Raw genomic sequence first — 15,177 nt, 5'->3', positions numbered from 1 at the left:
CAATTGGGGCATTTCTTCCTCAACTCCACTCCCATCCACTCCCAACACCCATGCTGGGACAAGAATCACGTGTGGGACCTACGACTCCCAAGGGACCTTCTGCTTATTTCTCCTCCTGACCCTTTCACAGGTACAAACCTGGCCAGATACACACCGGTTTTCTGGGGGCGCTCCTCCTGGCTTTCCATCCCCCACCCATCCCTTGATATTTCCTTGCGCTCCCAGCTCCTCACTCTGGCTCCCATCAGGTGGAGTCAGCTCTCTGTCGGTGCACAGTCTGTCTCTTCCTCTGGCTCTTGGTTTCCTCCGGCCCCTCTACTCCCCCCACCGCCCCGTTCATTAAATGGATGTAAACACACACACACATACACACACACACACACACACACACACACACACACACACACCTCTCTACCCTCTACCTGGTCACTTTTACCCACCTCGAGGACTTGCAGCTGCCTCGAATCCAGAAACCAAAAGCTCAGTGGAAGGAGATGTGGAGGTAGTGTTTGGACTCGGGAATACCCCCGCCCGGGCCTTGGGGGTCGCCTTACTGTCCCTCTTGTCACGTGGCGGGCAGGAGCCCTCCACCCTCGCGGCCGCGGTGCCCGGGGAAGGCGCGCAGCGCGCCAGCACCGCCACCCGCACGCACGTCCCCACGTGGGCCGCCCCGCGCCGCAGCAGCAGGTGCCGCGAGGGGGAGGCCAGGCCCGGAGCCCGGCGGCGGCCGCAGCCCGGCGCTAACGCTTATCGTCCCCTCTCACGGCCCCGTCCTCTCTCCTCCGCCTTCGGAGGTGGTCCCCCGCGTCGCCGCACCGCGCCTCCGCACCGCGCCTCTCCGCCGACCGCCTCCTGAGTCCGCCCTACCCCCAAACAATCACCGCCATCGTCCCAACCCGAGCCCCAGGCCGCGCTCGGGAAGTGGGGTGGGGGGGTGGGGAGCAGCCCTGGGGTCCAGGACCACCGAGGCAGTGGCCGGGGGTAGCGGGCTTCGGGGTGGCGGCGAGGTCCTGCCGGCGGCGGGGGTGGCGCGGGCGGTCTGCAGCGGCCGGGGAGGGACTCCCCGGCACCCCCGCGCGCTCCGGGCCTCCGCCGGGCGGCCCGCCGTTCACTCTGCCTCCGCGACCGTGCGTTCGCGGTGTGCCCCGCGGCGGGGCTTTTCCGGGCCGTTTCCCAGCAACTCTCCCCCCGCCCCCTCCTGAGTTGCACGCGCTGCGCCCGCGCGGGTCGGCGCGTGTCGAGGTGGGGCGGGGGTGTTCTGGGTTTGCCCTGGGGCCTCTAAATATCTGGGCGAGGGTGAGAGAGTGTTCGCAGAAGCACTTCGGTGGGGGCGACCCCCGCATCAGGCCGGGCTATTAACCGCGAAACTTTTGCCGCTGCCTCTGCCTCCGGCGCGCCCCGGGCTCGTCTCCCAGCCCCGGAGCGCGGTCCACGGCGAGCCTCCCCCCACAAGCCCCGATGAGAGCGACAAACCGCTTCCTCCAGACAGATGCAGTGTAACGGGTGGGAGACACACCAGCCGCAATCTCTAACCCGTGAAAAGTGAACACTGAGCCCCGCAGGGAATTGTCACGCGATGGACCCTCCCCCTTGCTCGCTTTGTATCGGGCATCTGGGTCCAGCTCCGGATTTGCCTGCTCCCATCGCGTCCCCTCAGCCCGGGCTGGCCGAGTGACGGATCCCAGCCGGGTCCTCCCCCCCCCCCCCCCCCCCCCCCCCCCCCCCCCCGCGCGGGTGTGATGTCCTTGCAGCCGCCGCCGCCGCCCCAATCCGCCGCGCACCAGCCCCGGGGGCGCCGGCCGCGCCGCGCCGCCCGATTTCGCCCCGGCTCCGGGCTTCCTGGAGGGTCGCGCAGCCCACGGCTATGACTCAGGCGCCCACTTGGTAACTCTGCCATCTTCCTGCTCCTTCCCCCTCCCCTCCCGTCCCCGCCCCCGCCCCCGAGGCCACCCCCGTTTCCCTCCGCCGCCCTCACGCCCTCCTCCCAGACGCCCACCCACCCGCTCGTCTTTCCGCAAGATCGCAGAGGTGGCGCGGAGCCCGGCGAGCCGATGACGGACCCCTTCCTCCTGTCTTCGATGCCTCAGCGGAAGGTCCCCAGGGGCTGGAGAGAGGAGGGCTGCGGCTGGACATCCTCCCGGAGAGGCTGCTCCGACCTGCCGCTCGTGGTGTACGAAACTGGGGACTGAGCGAGCCCCACCGCCGCCGCCGCCGCCGCCGCCGCCCGCCCGCCCCGTCGCTGCCGTCGGTCTGGACTGGCCCCCCGCCTCGCCGCGCCCGCCGCCAGCCCCGGCCCCGGCCCCGGTCCGGGCGCCCCGGGGCTCGCCCCGCGCCCGCCGCCGCCCGCGCGCAGACTGCCCGCGCGTCGTCCTGACAGCTGCGGCGGCGGCGATGATGCAAGGAAGGAGGGTGCTGCCGCCGGCGCTGCTGAGGGTGGCGGTCGGCGCCCGGGTGTGATGCGAGCGTCACGGTGGGGATGCTGGCTTCGCGGCGGTGAGGGAGCGAGCGCGAGCGAGCGCGAGCCAGGGGCGGAGGACGCCAGAATTCGGATCGTGCTGCTGTGTGGGCTCCGATCGCTCTTGCCCCGCGCTCTCTCCCCCCTACATTTGGTTCTGGGTTTGCACATTTAATCCCCCCGACTCCGTCCTGTCCCCACCGCTGGAAGTCTTCCCGGCTCTAAATGGAATTAGTGGAGATCGGAGCCTCTGGTGTAACGAACAGACATGATCTATGGACGCAGTCTGTTTCCCAGTGAGTACCTTTCCCGCCGCGCGGGTCCACTGGCGGCCCCTCCTCCCTCCCGCCTCCCTCGCGGCCGAACGCGCAGGGGAGAGCCTCGCCGCCGCGCTCCAGCCGGAGCCCGCAGTGCCCGCGGTTCCGGGCACCTGTGAACTTTCTGGGCTGCAGCATAATCAGTCGAGGCGTGGGGGCGGCGCCCGGCCCGGGGTCTCTGGGGCTCAGGAGCCGCGGGGGACAGCGTCCCTGCCGTCTGCACGGACGTCCCGGGGGCGGCGGCGAGCACGTGCGGGAGCGCCTGGGAGCGGCCCGGCGAGGGCGCGGGTGGAAAGGAGAGCGCGGGGCCGGCGGTCGGCGGGCTGCGGGGAACGGCCCTGCTCCGGGGGCTTCCGCGGGCTCCTACTTTCCCTGCAGGAGGGAGTTTAGGGCGCACCTGAACGCCACGCTCGTGGGGAGGGCGCGGGCCAGCCTCAACTCTGTGGCCCGAAGACCTTTAGTGTTGCGTCGTGGGCGTGCGGGAGCGCATGCGGTTGAGAGGAAAATGGCTTCAGAAGTCCTCAAGTAAAAGGCAGTGTGAGAAAATGTGCGGTGGAAATTCCACATTAAAAAAGCTAGGATTCCAGTGTTAATCCTGTGCCACGCAGTTAAAAGACCGGCTTTGTGGATGTGTTAGTCATAGTACTTGTTCCACCGTGGGATTCCATCAAAACAGGAAAAGCAGAGTAAAGACAACAGCGCGAGTACGTCCCGGTGTTGATGGCCGTGCACCTGTGTGTTTGTGTGTGTCTAGAATCCCGGCAAATTACAATAAGATTTCTTTTTTCTGTTTAGACACAGACGACAACAGTTAATGTTTTAATCGAAGCGAATGATCAGGCAGGATTAGGAAGTAATTTAACTGGAACTCTCTCAAATGCCAGTATAAAAGCCCAGGTTCTCTTCCTGGAATAACCTAAAAGCATAAATCTGTAAGCTCCTCCTTGAGCTTCGGTTGAGGAAATCATCGCAAATTATACCTTCCCTTTCCCAAGTTAATTGTAAGTGGAAATGTGATTATATACCCAACGGAAGCTCGAGCTTTTAGGGAATAGGCAACAAAATAAATATCAGAGATAAAGCAGAAGAGGAAAAAACCAGTAATTATGAAGACTAGATTGTTTCATTACTCTTCTAGTTTCAGGTTCTATAAACATGGTGTGTAAATCAAGGTACAAAAGTCAAGCAGAAGTTTGGGTTGCAATGGTCTTTGCGGATTCACTCTTGTTAGAGATCGGGGTCTTTTTTTGATACTGAAAAACTGGTTCAGTAAAATGCTCATTTCTGGGTAATACTGAATATTAAGTCAAGGTTAAGGTTAGGAGAAATTAACTGCATAGCTTAGGAAGTGGTGAAGACAGGGGTTACTTGGTTGGTATAGTACTTTTTCATAAGAAACATTTTTGTAAAACTGCTTAATGCCCTCAATCCACATTTATCTGTTTTCTCCTGTTCCCCTCCCCCACCTACCGTAGGATCTGCCCTAGTATTTATTTTCTCAAATACATCAACACTGGCAGTGCCTTGAGGTCAGCCCTCATTGTTTGCCTTTTCTGCCTTTAGTTTGGTTCACTCTTCCTCTTCTTTGCTAGCAAAGCCATTCCCTGTGGGCAGTTGGAAACAATACAGATCCTGAAATCCTACTGGAATGTGCTTGAGTAAATTACAGCATTGCCTCTGAAGTCTTGAGGTTCACATTTGCAGCTTTGGGGAATCATTCATCCTTAACTTGCATTCCTTCCTGAAGGGATTTCTAAATTTTCCTGATTTGTACATTTTTAACCAGTTTTGGCACCTTCTGAGTTAACAGAATGGTTAACAATAATACAGTGAATCTGCTTTGATATTATCTTTATGTTGTTATAGAATGCGATCATTTCTGTGTATATTAATATGATCTCTTTCTAATTTTTCTTTTCTGTTTCAGTTGTAGCAAGTTTAATCATCTTCCATTTGTCTGGGGCAACCAAGAAAGGAACAGGTGTGTTTCTTTGGGAAAATGCAGTGGAAGACCTCGAATTATTTACATTTTCCTATTTTCCCCATATTCTTAATATCCCAGAATATCTGAACATTTTATAGTGTGTATAATTGATTGATTTTGACTAAGACGACATTTCAAAATTAATTTACTAATGGATATTATAAGAATGTCCTCTCTATTTTTAGTCTTATAGAAAATTGGATGATGGTACTTGTTTTTATTTTTTACAGAAAAGCAAGCCACCTCAGAAACTCAGAAGTCAGTGCAGTGTGGAACTTGGACAAAACATGCAGAGGGAGGTATCTTTACCTCTCCCAACTACCCCAGCAAGTACCCTCCTGACAGAGAGTGCATCTACATCATAGAAGGTAAGGGGTGAGACAGCCAGGGCTGGAGAGAGCTCCAAGCCAAACCTGGTCATCACTATGATTTTGATAGACAATATGCGTATATATTAAAGTATTGGTTTTGGAGACCATACACAGAAATATCTCTTAGTGAATCAAATAACTAAAATTTGGGATCAAACTAATTACTGAAATTATTAGCAATGGGTTTTGAGTAAGTAAATTCTGACAAATAAAAGCAGTTGATTTTGCAGTTAAGAGTTGATTTAGAACTCTTAATTAATTGGAATGGACACATAGTTGGGATAATATTACCTAATGTATAACAATTTTAGAGACTAGTATTTTATTGGTTACCAGTTAGTAGAAAAGCCTATACATTTGTTATTTTTCTTTAATAATTTAAAGTACAAAAATAGATATTAATGTCAAAAATCAATCTATAATCATGTTTCCAAATAGTGTGAATGATAGTTGCCTTAATTTATGTTAACAAGTGGCATTATCATCCTTTAATGCCAAAGTCAGAATTCCAAATTATGACGCTTCTTTTCATCATTTTCTTTCCTAACTCAAAAGATAAATAGTTCTGAGAAAGAGATTCATTTCCCTTTGAACGTTTCCAATTTCCATTATCCTTGTAGATAGCACTAGATTAAGTAACAGCTTTCTAAAATGAATGATCATTTCATCTACTGATGAAGATTTCAATACTATAAGTGTTAATACCTAAAAGCCCCAAACCTGCAACCCTTCTCCTTACCTCACACACATAGACAGATTGGGCCATCTTGATGAAAAAGACAGTGTACACTCAGTGTTTATATCTAAATGAGGGGCATGTTCATTTGGTAGATCTTGGAAAGGAAAAGGCTTTCTGTTTAACTGATTTCAAGAATTCCTGTTTAGCAATGATTCTTTTTTTCTTTTTATAACTTTTAAGCTAAGGATATTACTTCTCTCCTTTCTGTGTTTGAGGGTGAACTTTTAGCAAAGATATACTGCACTATAAGAAGGAGGAAAAAAAGCATAAGCTCTGATAATAAAAAGAGAAAACAGAAATCTGAGCTCTGCAGTTTTATTCCTCATGTGATTGATAGAAAAAGAAATTGAAATATGGAAATTCCGGGTTAAACTTAGTTGTTCTCTTCACCAAGTTAATGTTATCTATCTATTATATATATATCTGTATGTATATGCATAAAACATTCAAAGAACTTAACGTATATTAAAACATTTAAACTAGGTGGTAGGTACTTTTCGTTGTCCTTATTTTATGACCAGGGAACAGACACAGGGAGGTTAAATGTCTTGCTTAAACTCACCTGATCTGTGTTTTGAAGCAACAGTATTTTTAAACTTAGAACTATTAAAAAGAATAAAATCAATTAGTTCTCTCATTTGAAGGATTAATTCAGAAGCAGATCTTTGTATATTAATTGTGCTTCCATGTTTATTGTTATTTAGAATTGAAAAGCATCACTAGCATTTTATTCTCACATCATGCACATATCTACATTTATTCCTAGTTATGTCAAGGACTAAACATAAAGTTGAGACATCAGTAGAACTTCCTGTTACTATTAATCATACTTCTGCACTCTTTTTGAAATACTTCATACTAGCCATGGTTTTCTTCCATACATTTATTTAACCAAGATTTATTGAACAAATTACTAAGGAATAGCCACTCTTCTAGGTACAGTTTAGAGAGCTTTTAATAAAAACAACCATGGTACTTGCCTATGGAACTTAAAATGTGGTCTGGGGACTATGCCCCATTCAGTAAACAGTCTAAAGGGACCCCCAAATTAGCAGTGTTTGGAGCAGAGAGAAGAGGAGCCTACGAGAAGGAGATGCTTTCACTCAGTTTTTAAAAACTTCAGGGAGGTAATTCTCTGTTCAGAATGGCCTGTGCAAAAGCTCAAGATATGGTGTGATCTGGACCCAGGGGTAGCTTCTGCATGGTGTGAGGACAGGGAGAAGCAAGGAAGCTCAAGAGGTCAACCATCTCAGATAAAGGAGAACTGGTATTCCGTCTGGTCCAGCTGTGAAAGTTTGAACTTGGTATCATAGACGATGGGGTGCCACTGAAATAATTAAAGTGGAAAAATAATAAGCTGATATTTTGGTGAGGTGACAGAAGGAAAAGTAGTAAGCAGAGACTATTGTGAAGGACCACATAAGCCATAGCTCTTATGAGTAAGGTCTAGTATAGTAAGAGCCTGAACAACACTAATAACATTGGCTGTGGGTCAGAGGGAGAGATAAGAGGTCTTTAGGAAACTGAGTCACAAGTGCCTGGATGTAGGCAGGAGAGATAGGAAATCCCGACATGATTCTTGGTGACATATAGATGGAATTTCTTTTTTTTTTTTTTTTTAAGATTTTATTTATGTATTTGATAGACAGAGATTACAAGTAGGCAGAGAGGCAGGCAGAGAGAGAGGAGGGGAAGCAGGCTCCCCGCTGAGCCACCCAGGCGCCCCCTATAGATGGAATTTCCATGCCAGGTAAAGAATATGGGTAGAGAAATAGGGTTTAAAGGAAAAATAATGAATTCCGCTTTGGTGTTTATAGAGACGTCGTGTAAAGAAATTGGATATGTGAGTCTTTAGCTCACTGGAGAGCTCTGGGCTGAAAATAGATATTTATAGGTTATAAATATGAATTGTTGTTGAGGCTCTTGGTATGAATAAAATTATCCAGAGAGAGTATTAGGAGCGCTATTTTATAAATCTTTCAAAAAATACAGATCCCTGGGTCTGTCCCCAAGAAGTCTGGTTTAATTTGTCTTTGATGGAGCTGCAGGCATCATTATACTGTAATATATACATCCATTGGGATGCCAGTGGTACCCAGAACTCTGGTCTAGAAATAGTGGAAAGAAGACATAAAATGGGTTTCTGCAAAACAGTAGGTAAGGGATGGGAGAGTAAGGAGAGGGTAACAGGGACTGTGAAGGACGAACCACAGGGGTGGACTAGAGATCAGGTAAAAGATGCCCCAGCACATACTGGAGGTGGCATTTCAGCAGGAAGGGAGTAGCCAAAATGCCAACTATTACAGCAAAGACAAGTAAGGTAGCAGCAAACACATCTATTGCATGAGGCCACTGAGAAGCTGATGGTAACTTTAGGACGTGTGCACTCATTGCCCCAGTGGAGGTGGGAACTGACTCACTGCGGGGGGAGGTGTGGGGGGTGGGTGTTGATGGACCCACTGTAGGAAGGCAGTCACTTTCTTTGTCTTTTCGTCTTTTCTCGCTTTCAGGGGTGCAAATTGTCATGTTTAATTCTGAAAAGAGTAGCCTCTTCTGTAGAAAAAGGTGAATGTAAAATCTAAGAATGGTCTAAATCATTGGTCAAGTTTCTTGAGGTAGGACAGGTTCTGATGAACAGTGGAGGTCACAGAAAGGGAGATCCCTTTCATGGTTTCAGGTTGTCCTAAAACTCCTTCGAAGAGGGGGAAATGTTCTGTATCTATGTGCAGTTTTCAGGTGAAAGTACTCAGGTCGTCAGTGTACCCATGGACAGGTTAGGAGGGTAAGACCTCTCATAAAGGAACGTTAGAATCAGATACCAGATGACTTAGAGAAAGTGTGAAAGGCAGCTGTGAATTGAGAGATTCGAAGGGAAGGAAAACGTTAAGTGTAAGGAGCTGAACCTTGAGAGCTCCCAATGCCGTCCAGGTACTATAATCACTTGTTTTGAATTACAACAACCACATGGCGTGTTCACTTATAAAACCCTATTTTATTGCCTTTGAAAATTCAGTTAGTGGAATTCTGTATGTGAGTGTGTGTCGTTAACTTCAACATGCTGACCAAAAGAAGATGAGCTGTCCATAAGTGTGGACTGCCCAAGGCCATGGTGATAGTTTGTGTTGTAAAGGAACATTGGGAGGTTTGTTCATCCATGCTGGGCAGCAGTGAAGCATTCACTCTGTTTTGTTTGTTCATTCACTTAAGCAACAGTGAAAATGAAGGTATGCATACATGAGTTCACGTTTGATGGCCGTGCCTTTCCTAATAGGGAGAACTAGATGGATGGATACTGCTTCCTAGAGTTTTAAGTAAATTAGCACAGTTGTTCTCAATGCTTTATTGATCCCTAGGCATACGTTATTTATAACTGAAAGAAATATCCTACATTCTCCAGTAGCTTATTTCCTTATAAAACTTATCATACTGGCTTGCCGATGAGCAGATAAACAGGCACACGCTATAAGATGCTAATGCATACAAATGGTATACTGAATTCTACTACATCAGTAGGTCCAGTTTCTTGAGCCTTTGCCTTTTTGTTGTTAGACAAATAATCTCAAGGGGAAAAAAACAAAAACAAAAACAAACAAACAAACAAAAACACATGGTTTTCCAAGTAATTTCTTAGGATACTTTCCAATTTACAGATATTTTTAAAAAAATTATTGAAACTTCATCAAATCTATCAATATGGTAATACTACAGTTGTTGACCTTTGTGAATATACTGTAGTGGTAGGTAAAACCATCCCTGGTTTTTCTTGAAGAGTAATGAATGTTTCTTTTACAATGTTCAAAGAGTTACAAACATTTTTAGAGATTAAAAATATTCCCTAAAATAGTCTTGTCACATGCATTGACCTTAAACCAAATGAGCTTTGATTATTCTGTATATCTCTAATTTCCAATTCATCATGTATCTCAATTCCCTCTAAAATTTTGACATCCAGGCATGCAAGGCTTTTGTTTTAAAGCCATCAAGGGTGATATTCAATACACATTTAAGAACTGGTGTGGTGTGGACAGCAGTCATTCAGAATGATTACTGACCACATGGGGAGCAGGCCATGCTGTACCGGGTCATAACTTATAAGTTTCTGGAGGGTGTTGGTCCCTGAGGAGGGCCACATGGCAGGAGAGCACTCAAAGGACTCAAGGCAACAGCTGTTTACTAACTAGGATAAATGTGTACAGATATTTCGACAACTGTTATGGCTATTCTGGGGTATCCCGGCTGAATACCAGTCTGGAGTGCCAGGATTTTGAGCTGTTTTGGACAGGACAAGGGAGAAATGGCAGGACACTAGTAAGTGCATCCAACGTGGAGGTCTGTAGAGCTGCGAGCCCTCTGAGGCTCTTCCTGATGCTGTACAGAGCTCTAAAACACATTTATGATAACCTCATTTACTATTCACCCAACAGAGACTTTTCTTTTTTCTTTCTTTTTTTTTTTTTGAGAAATACTCAATGACAAGTACTATGCTGAGTGCTGAATTAAGAAGGTGAATACATTTTTCCTTAGTGAGTAGATTCAGATGGGTGGTTCTTGTAAACAAGGTTTTCCTGCATAAATAGGAGTCAGCAAATTGGAGGTAGATACTCCAGAAAGTGCTAAAATACATGAGAGCCCAAAAGAGCACATTGCATTAGAAAACAGTGTTTCTGCAGTGGCCAGAACTTAGGCTGTGTTTGGAGTAGGTAGACCCTGGAAGTCTGAGTAGTGGGAGACCCTCAAGGGTCCTGCAGTGTCAAGTGCATTGATCACTTTTCTGTAGCTGATTGAGAGTTGCTAAGTTTAAACCTGAGGGTGACGTGGTGAGATTTGTGTACTAGAAAAATTCTTCTTAATACCCTTGTATATGCACTTGGGTCTAATCAAGACATCTGACTGGGAGTCTTCGGATGTTTGGGTAACTCTATGCTTAACAACTCGTAAGTGGCTTTTGATCTTAAAACTGGACACCTAAGAAGATATGAAGATATGAGCAAAGTGACAGAAAGATGTCTTTCTACTTTCTAAACCTGACTTTAGTGGTCTTCCACAAAAAATTCTGTGATTTATGAGGTCTGTGTTAGACATTGAAACAGTCATTTTATATCTGAATAATCTTCTGTGCAACATCACCAGTTTTAAGGAGCATCCCCGAGACATTCTTGTGGAAATGTTAGAATGCTCTGTATTACAGACTTGCTTTGCTCTTCTACGCACGTCATACTCAAAGTTTGATAGATGTACAGGTACAACCTGAAGTAGAATTACAAATATCTACCTAAAGATTGAAAAACGGTCTTCTAGATATAGTCTTTCCTTTTTTTCAGCTGCCCCAAGACAGTGCATTGAACTCTACTTTGATGAAAAGTACTCTATTGAACCGTCTTGGGAGTGCAAATTTGATCACATTGAAGTTCGGGATGGACCTTTTGGATTTTCTCCAATAATTGGACGCTTTTGTGGACAACAAAATCCACCTGTAATAAAATCCAGTGGAAGATTTCTATGGATTAAATTTTTTGCTGATGGAGAGCTGGAATCTATGGGATTTTCAGCTCGATACAACTTCACACCTGGTAAGTGAGGGTTTGGTTTATTTTCCTATGTTTTTTCTTCCTTAGTTGTCTGTTGTCATAGTAGAAGAACTTTTCTAAGACAAGTTATTATTTTCTCAAGTAAGTGTCTAACTCTATTTAAAAACACATCTATAGTGCTTTCTCTTTTCATTTCATAAATTCTGAAAGCAAAATAAATTTTCCTTAAAATTTAGCCTCCACTAGAGGTGAGTGTAATGACTCAGGGGTCTTCATGATCATCAGGAGTACAGTTAATTAAATGGACTTCCATTATGCTGAAATGTGTAATTTGAGAGGCGGTCTGTAGTAAAGAAACTAATTACAGTATACATTGAATCCCTATAAACTTGAAAAGGCAATTGTAGTATTCTAAAATGTATCCATCAAAATGATCTTTGGAGAACTTGAATAAAATATTCTTTTGTTCTGGAAATTATGATTTTTAAAGCAAACTGGATCTTACTATAAAGCAGTCTAATTCCTTTTTAGAAATGCAAATTCCTGAGAGTTCTGATGAAAGCAAAACTGAGACCCATAGCAGCCAAATATTCATTTGCAAAGTCTACAGACATTATTTGTCATTACACAATTATGCTTTCTATGTCAATTTTCCTTTTAACTTGCTAATATTAAAAAAAGGGTCTATGATGTCGACTGGCTCACTTGATGATGAGTTGCCGTTTGTTGCAATAAAAATTGGTTATCACATTTTTAAATTGCAACATCAGGCTGAAGCGATTTGAAATTTGATGAAGTGAAGTCATTTTTTTTAATGGAAAGATGACTCAACTCTTTACATAAACCATGTTATTTATACGTAATTACCTATTTTTCCAGTCTGTATATATTGCTTTACTAAGGTTATAATTAAAGACAGGAGATGAAATTGTAGGATATGTAAAATTTGTTGAAGTTTCTATTACATGTTATGGAGGTAATGTAAGAGCAGGGCGTAGCTGCTCAGTTCAAGCACTGAAATTAAAAAAAAATAATAATATAAGATTAATGAGGACTTTGGTTACAATATCATGGTTTACATTAAATAAGTCATATATTAATCTATCATACGTATTAACTTTAAACATTAGGAATGTTTTCACAGTATCACTAAGAGGTATTGTGATTTTAATTATGTTTTGTTAATATTGGATTTTTTGCAGAAGGCATGGTTATTTCATATTGGTGATTAAACTAACATGATGTATTCTGAAAAACTGCAAGCATTGAGATTACTTTATTAGTTGTTAGAGTTATACACGGAAATGTGTTTTTTTTTTTTTTTTCTTGACTGGTAATTTCTAGTATAACCATGACCTAAAGATAGTTCTAGACCTTTATAAGTTATGTCTTCACCCTGAGATTGGAAATCATGGGGATAATGTCTAGGATTTAAAATTGAGGTTGCATAAAGTTGTAGGGTCAATTTTACCAACATAAGCCTTGCTGTCCACGTTTCTAGCTCTGCCAGAGAGAACATAAATGTTGGAGCTCAGTGTGGTCTCTCAAGGTTTGAAAAAGCCACTCTGGTCCCTGTTCTTTGCGCCTTGTTTCTTTAGAGTCACTTTACTCTATCTGTATATGAAAGGAGATCTTATTGCCAGGAACTACTGAATTAGAAGGAAACGTGAGGAACTGATGGCATGAAACTGAGGATGAGTTATGGATTGAGTGAGGATCCTGTTTCCATTTAGATAAACTAGAGTAAAGTAAGGGCGCGGGGAGGTGTAGGCTTGGCGTACAGAGGAAGAGGACGACCATAAAAGAGAGACTTGTAAAACTTCCATGACTGCGGACATCGATGTTCCATGGCTCAAGGCCATTGCCTGAGTGGCACAATCATCTACAGCTCATTTCATAAAGAGGCAGGACTGAGGAAGCCAATTAGTTAATGAAAGAGGAAGGGGGCAGGGATTAGTAATAATTCAGACAGCATTTAGGGAATAGGGAGTCAGGCAGGCTTCAGTTTAATTTGGGCTTAATTTTGATATGGGAGTGTGCTTCAGGTGGTGATTTGGAGAAATTGAAAAGGTAGAGTTCGTGAAGTCAACTTCATGATTTAAATTACGAGTCACTGTTGCTGTCACCAGATGCTGTCACTAGGTGTGGTCAAAGTGGACCCCACGTTGGAGGGGGATGCCCCCTGCCCACCAGGTCACTTCCAGAGCTAGACCCCACCGTGGTTCTGAGGAACACTAGTTTTGGAATACATCTGGCTTCAACACTGGCTCTCTTATTTCTTGCTTGCTGTAAACTGTGGACATGATCCTTAATGTTCTATGCCTCATATTTTAATTTATAAAATAAGGATGGTATTGACCACCACATTGGAGTGTTTGAAGATTGCGTGTTTGCCAACCAATGCCTGTCTATGGATTTTTCACTTCCTATGAGATCTCAGCTCTTGGTTGCTATTATTTTTATTAATTTGATCACGTGTTCTTTAAGAACAGAGGGGCCTTGTTGTAGTTTATTGGGAGAACAAGTGTCTCAGAGACTTTAAATTACAACCGCTCTCGCTCTGATTTGGGTGGCAGATGTGCAAAACGGGTGCCTGTAAGATGTCCCCTTTCCCTGTCCCCTGTGTGTTTGAATGGGTCCAGGCCTCTGTGTGGGGTCCAGGCACCTGCGTTCCGGGGCGATGGTGAGTGGGAGCTAGCGAACTGGAGGTCCTGTGTGGACGTGCAGGATAGGAGAGCAGAGCCAGAAAAGACGCCATGGAAGCACTCTTAAAGGGGTAGCTCCTTTCTCTCCTGTCACACTGGATTGGTCCTCACTTTTTATTTCACGGATTCTGCTTATCTTTGCACACTGTGTCAGTGCCTGGGCCCACAGTGCGCCAGTGAATCACCCCGGGCTGTAGTCAGGCACGTGTAAGAATTGTGAGGTTGAGCAGGACTCAGCGGTTGGCGGGGTCTTGCCTTGGAATCTGCAGAAGCAAAGGACAAGGGTGGGGTCTGAAGAGGGACCAGGGGACCCAGAGGCCTGGTGGGAGGCCCCAGGGTGATCTGTAAGGGAACCTCTCTTCTTTCTTTGTAAACACAGTTGTGTTGTGAGCGCTCCTCAGCAATGTGCTCCCGCTTCAGAGAAGACGGATGAATTCAGAATCACCGAAAATGTTAAACGTTACATGATGGACAATTTGGGAGCTCACAGTTAATGAGAAAACATAAGAAAGTGCTCATTGTAGTAAAATGATACAGTTTTCTCATCTTCATAGGACTTTTTTTAATCTTTTTTTTTTTCCAAGATTTTATTTATTTATTTGACAGACAGAGATCACAAGTAGGCAGAGAGGCAGGCAGAGAGAGAGAGAGGAGGAAGCAGGCTCTCTGCTCAGCAGGGAGCCTGCTGTGGGGCTCGATCCCAGGACCCTGAGATCATGACCTGAGCCGAAGACAGAGGCTTTAACCCACTGAGTCACCCAGCACCCCCCAACCATTTTTTATCTTAAAAAAAGTGAGGGCGCGTACTGCATGGAGCACTGGGTGTTATATGTAAATGATGAATCTTGGAACACTGCATCAAAAACCAATGATGTATTGTATGGCAATTAAGATAACACAATAAAAAATAAACAAAAAATAAAAGAAAATAGGCTAACTCGAAATAATAAAAATAAACAATGTAAACAAAAAGAAGGAAATATTTAAATCAAATATATAGCAGAAAAATGAACAACAGTTGCCCTAGCTAGGTAGGGGTTGGTGGAAAATGAGGAGGAATTGAAGGGACCCAGATGGG

General features: G+C 45.3%; 1 protein-coding gene across 1 annotated transcript in view; it reads left to right on the top strand.

Annotated features, from left to right (window-relative positions):
- Positions 1 to 2,376: 2,376 nt before the first annotated feature.
- Positions 2,377 to 15,177, top strand: part of NETO1 (neuropilin and tolloid like 1) — a 107,989-nt gene continuing 95,188 nt past the window's right edge. Inside the window, exons 1-4 of the mRNA XM_059410096.1 lie at positions 2,377 to 2,751; positions 4,700 to 4,753; positions 4,987 to 5,124; positions 11,188 to 11,436. Of these exons, the coding sequence (XP_059266079.1) occupies positions 2,724 to 2,751; positions 4,700 to 4,753; positions 4,987 to 5,124; positions 11,188 to 11,436 (469 nt within the window). The 5' untranslated portion in view covers positions 2,377 to 2,723. The remainder of the gene's footprint in view (positions 2,752 to 4,699; positions 4,754 to 4,986; positions 5,125 to 11,187; positions 11,437 to 15,177) is intronic.

The sequence above is a fragment of the Mustela nigripes genome, chromosome 8, assembly GCF_022355385.1.
Source record: "Mustela nigripes isolate SB6536 chromosome 8, MUSNIG.SB6536, whole genome shotgun sequence".
Taxonomy (NCBI): Eukaryota; Metazoa; Chordata; class Mammalia; order Carnivora; family Mustelidae; genus Mustela; species Mustela nigripes.
The sequence above is the reverse complement of the archived record's forward strand: the minus strand, read 5'-3'. Positions and strand labels throughout refer to the sequence as shown.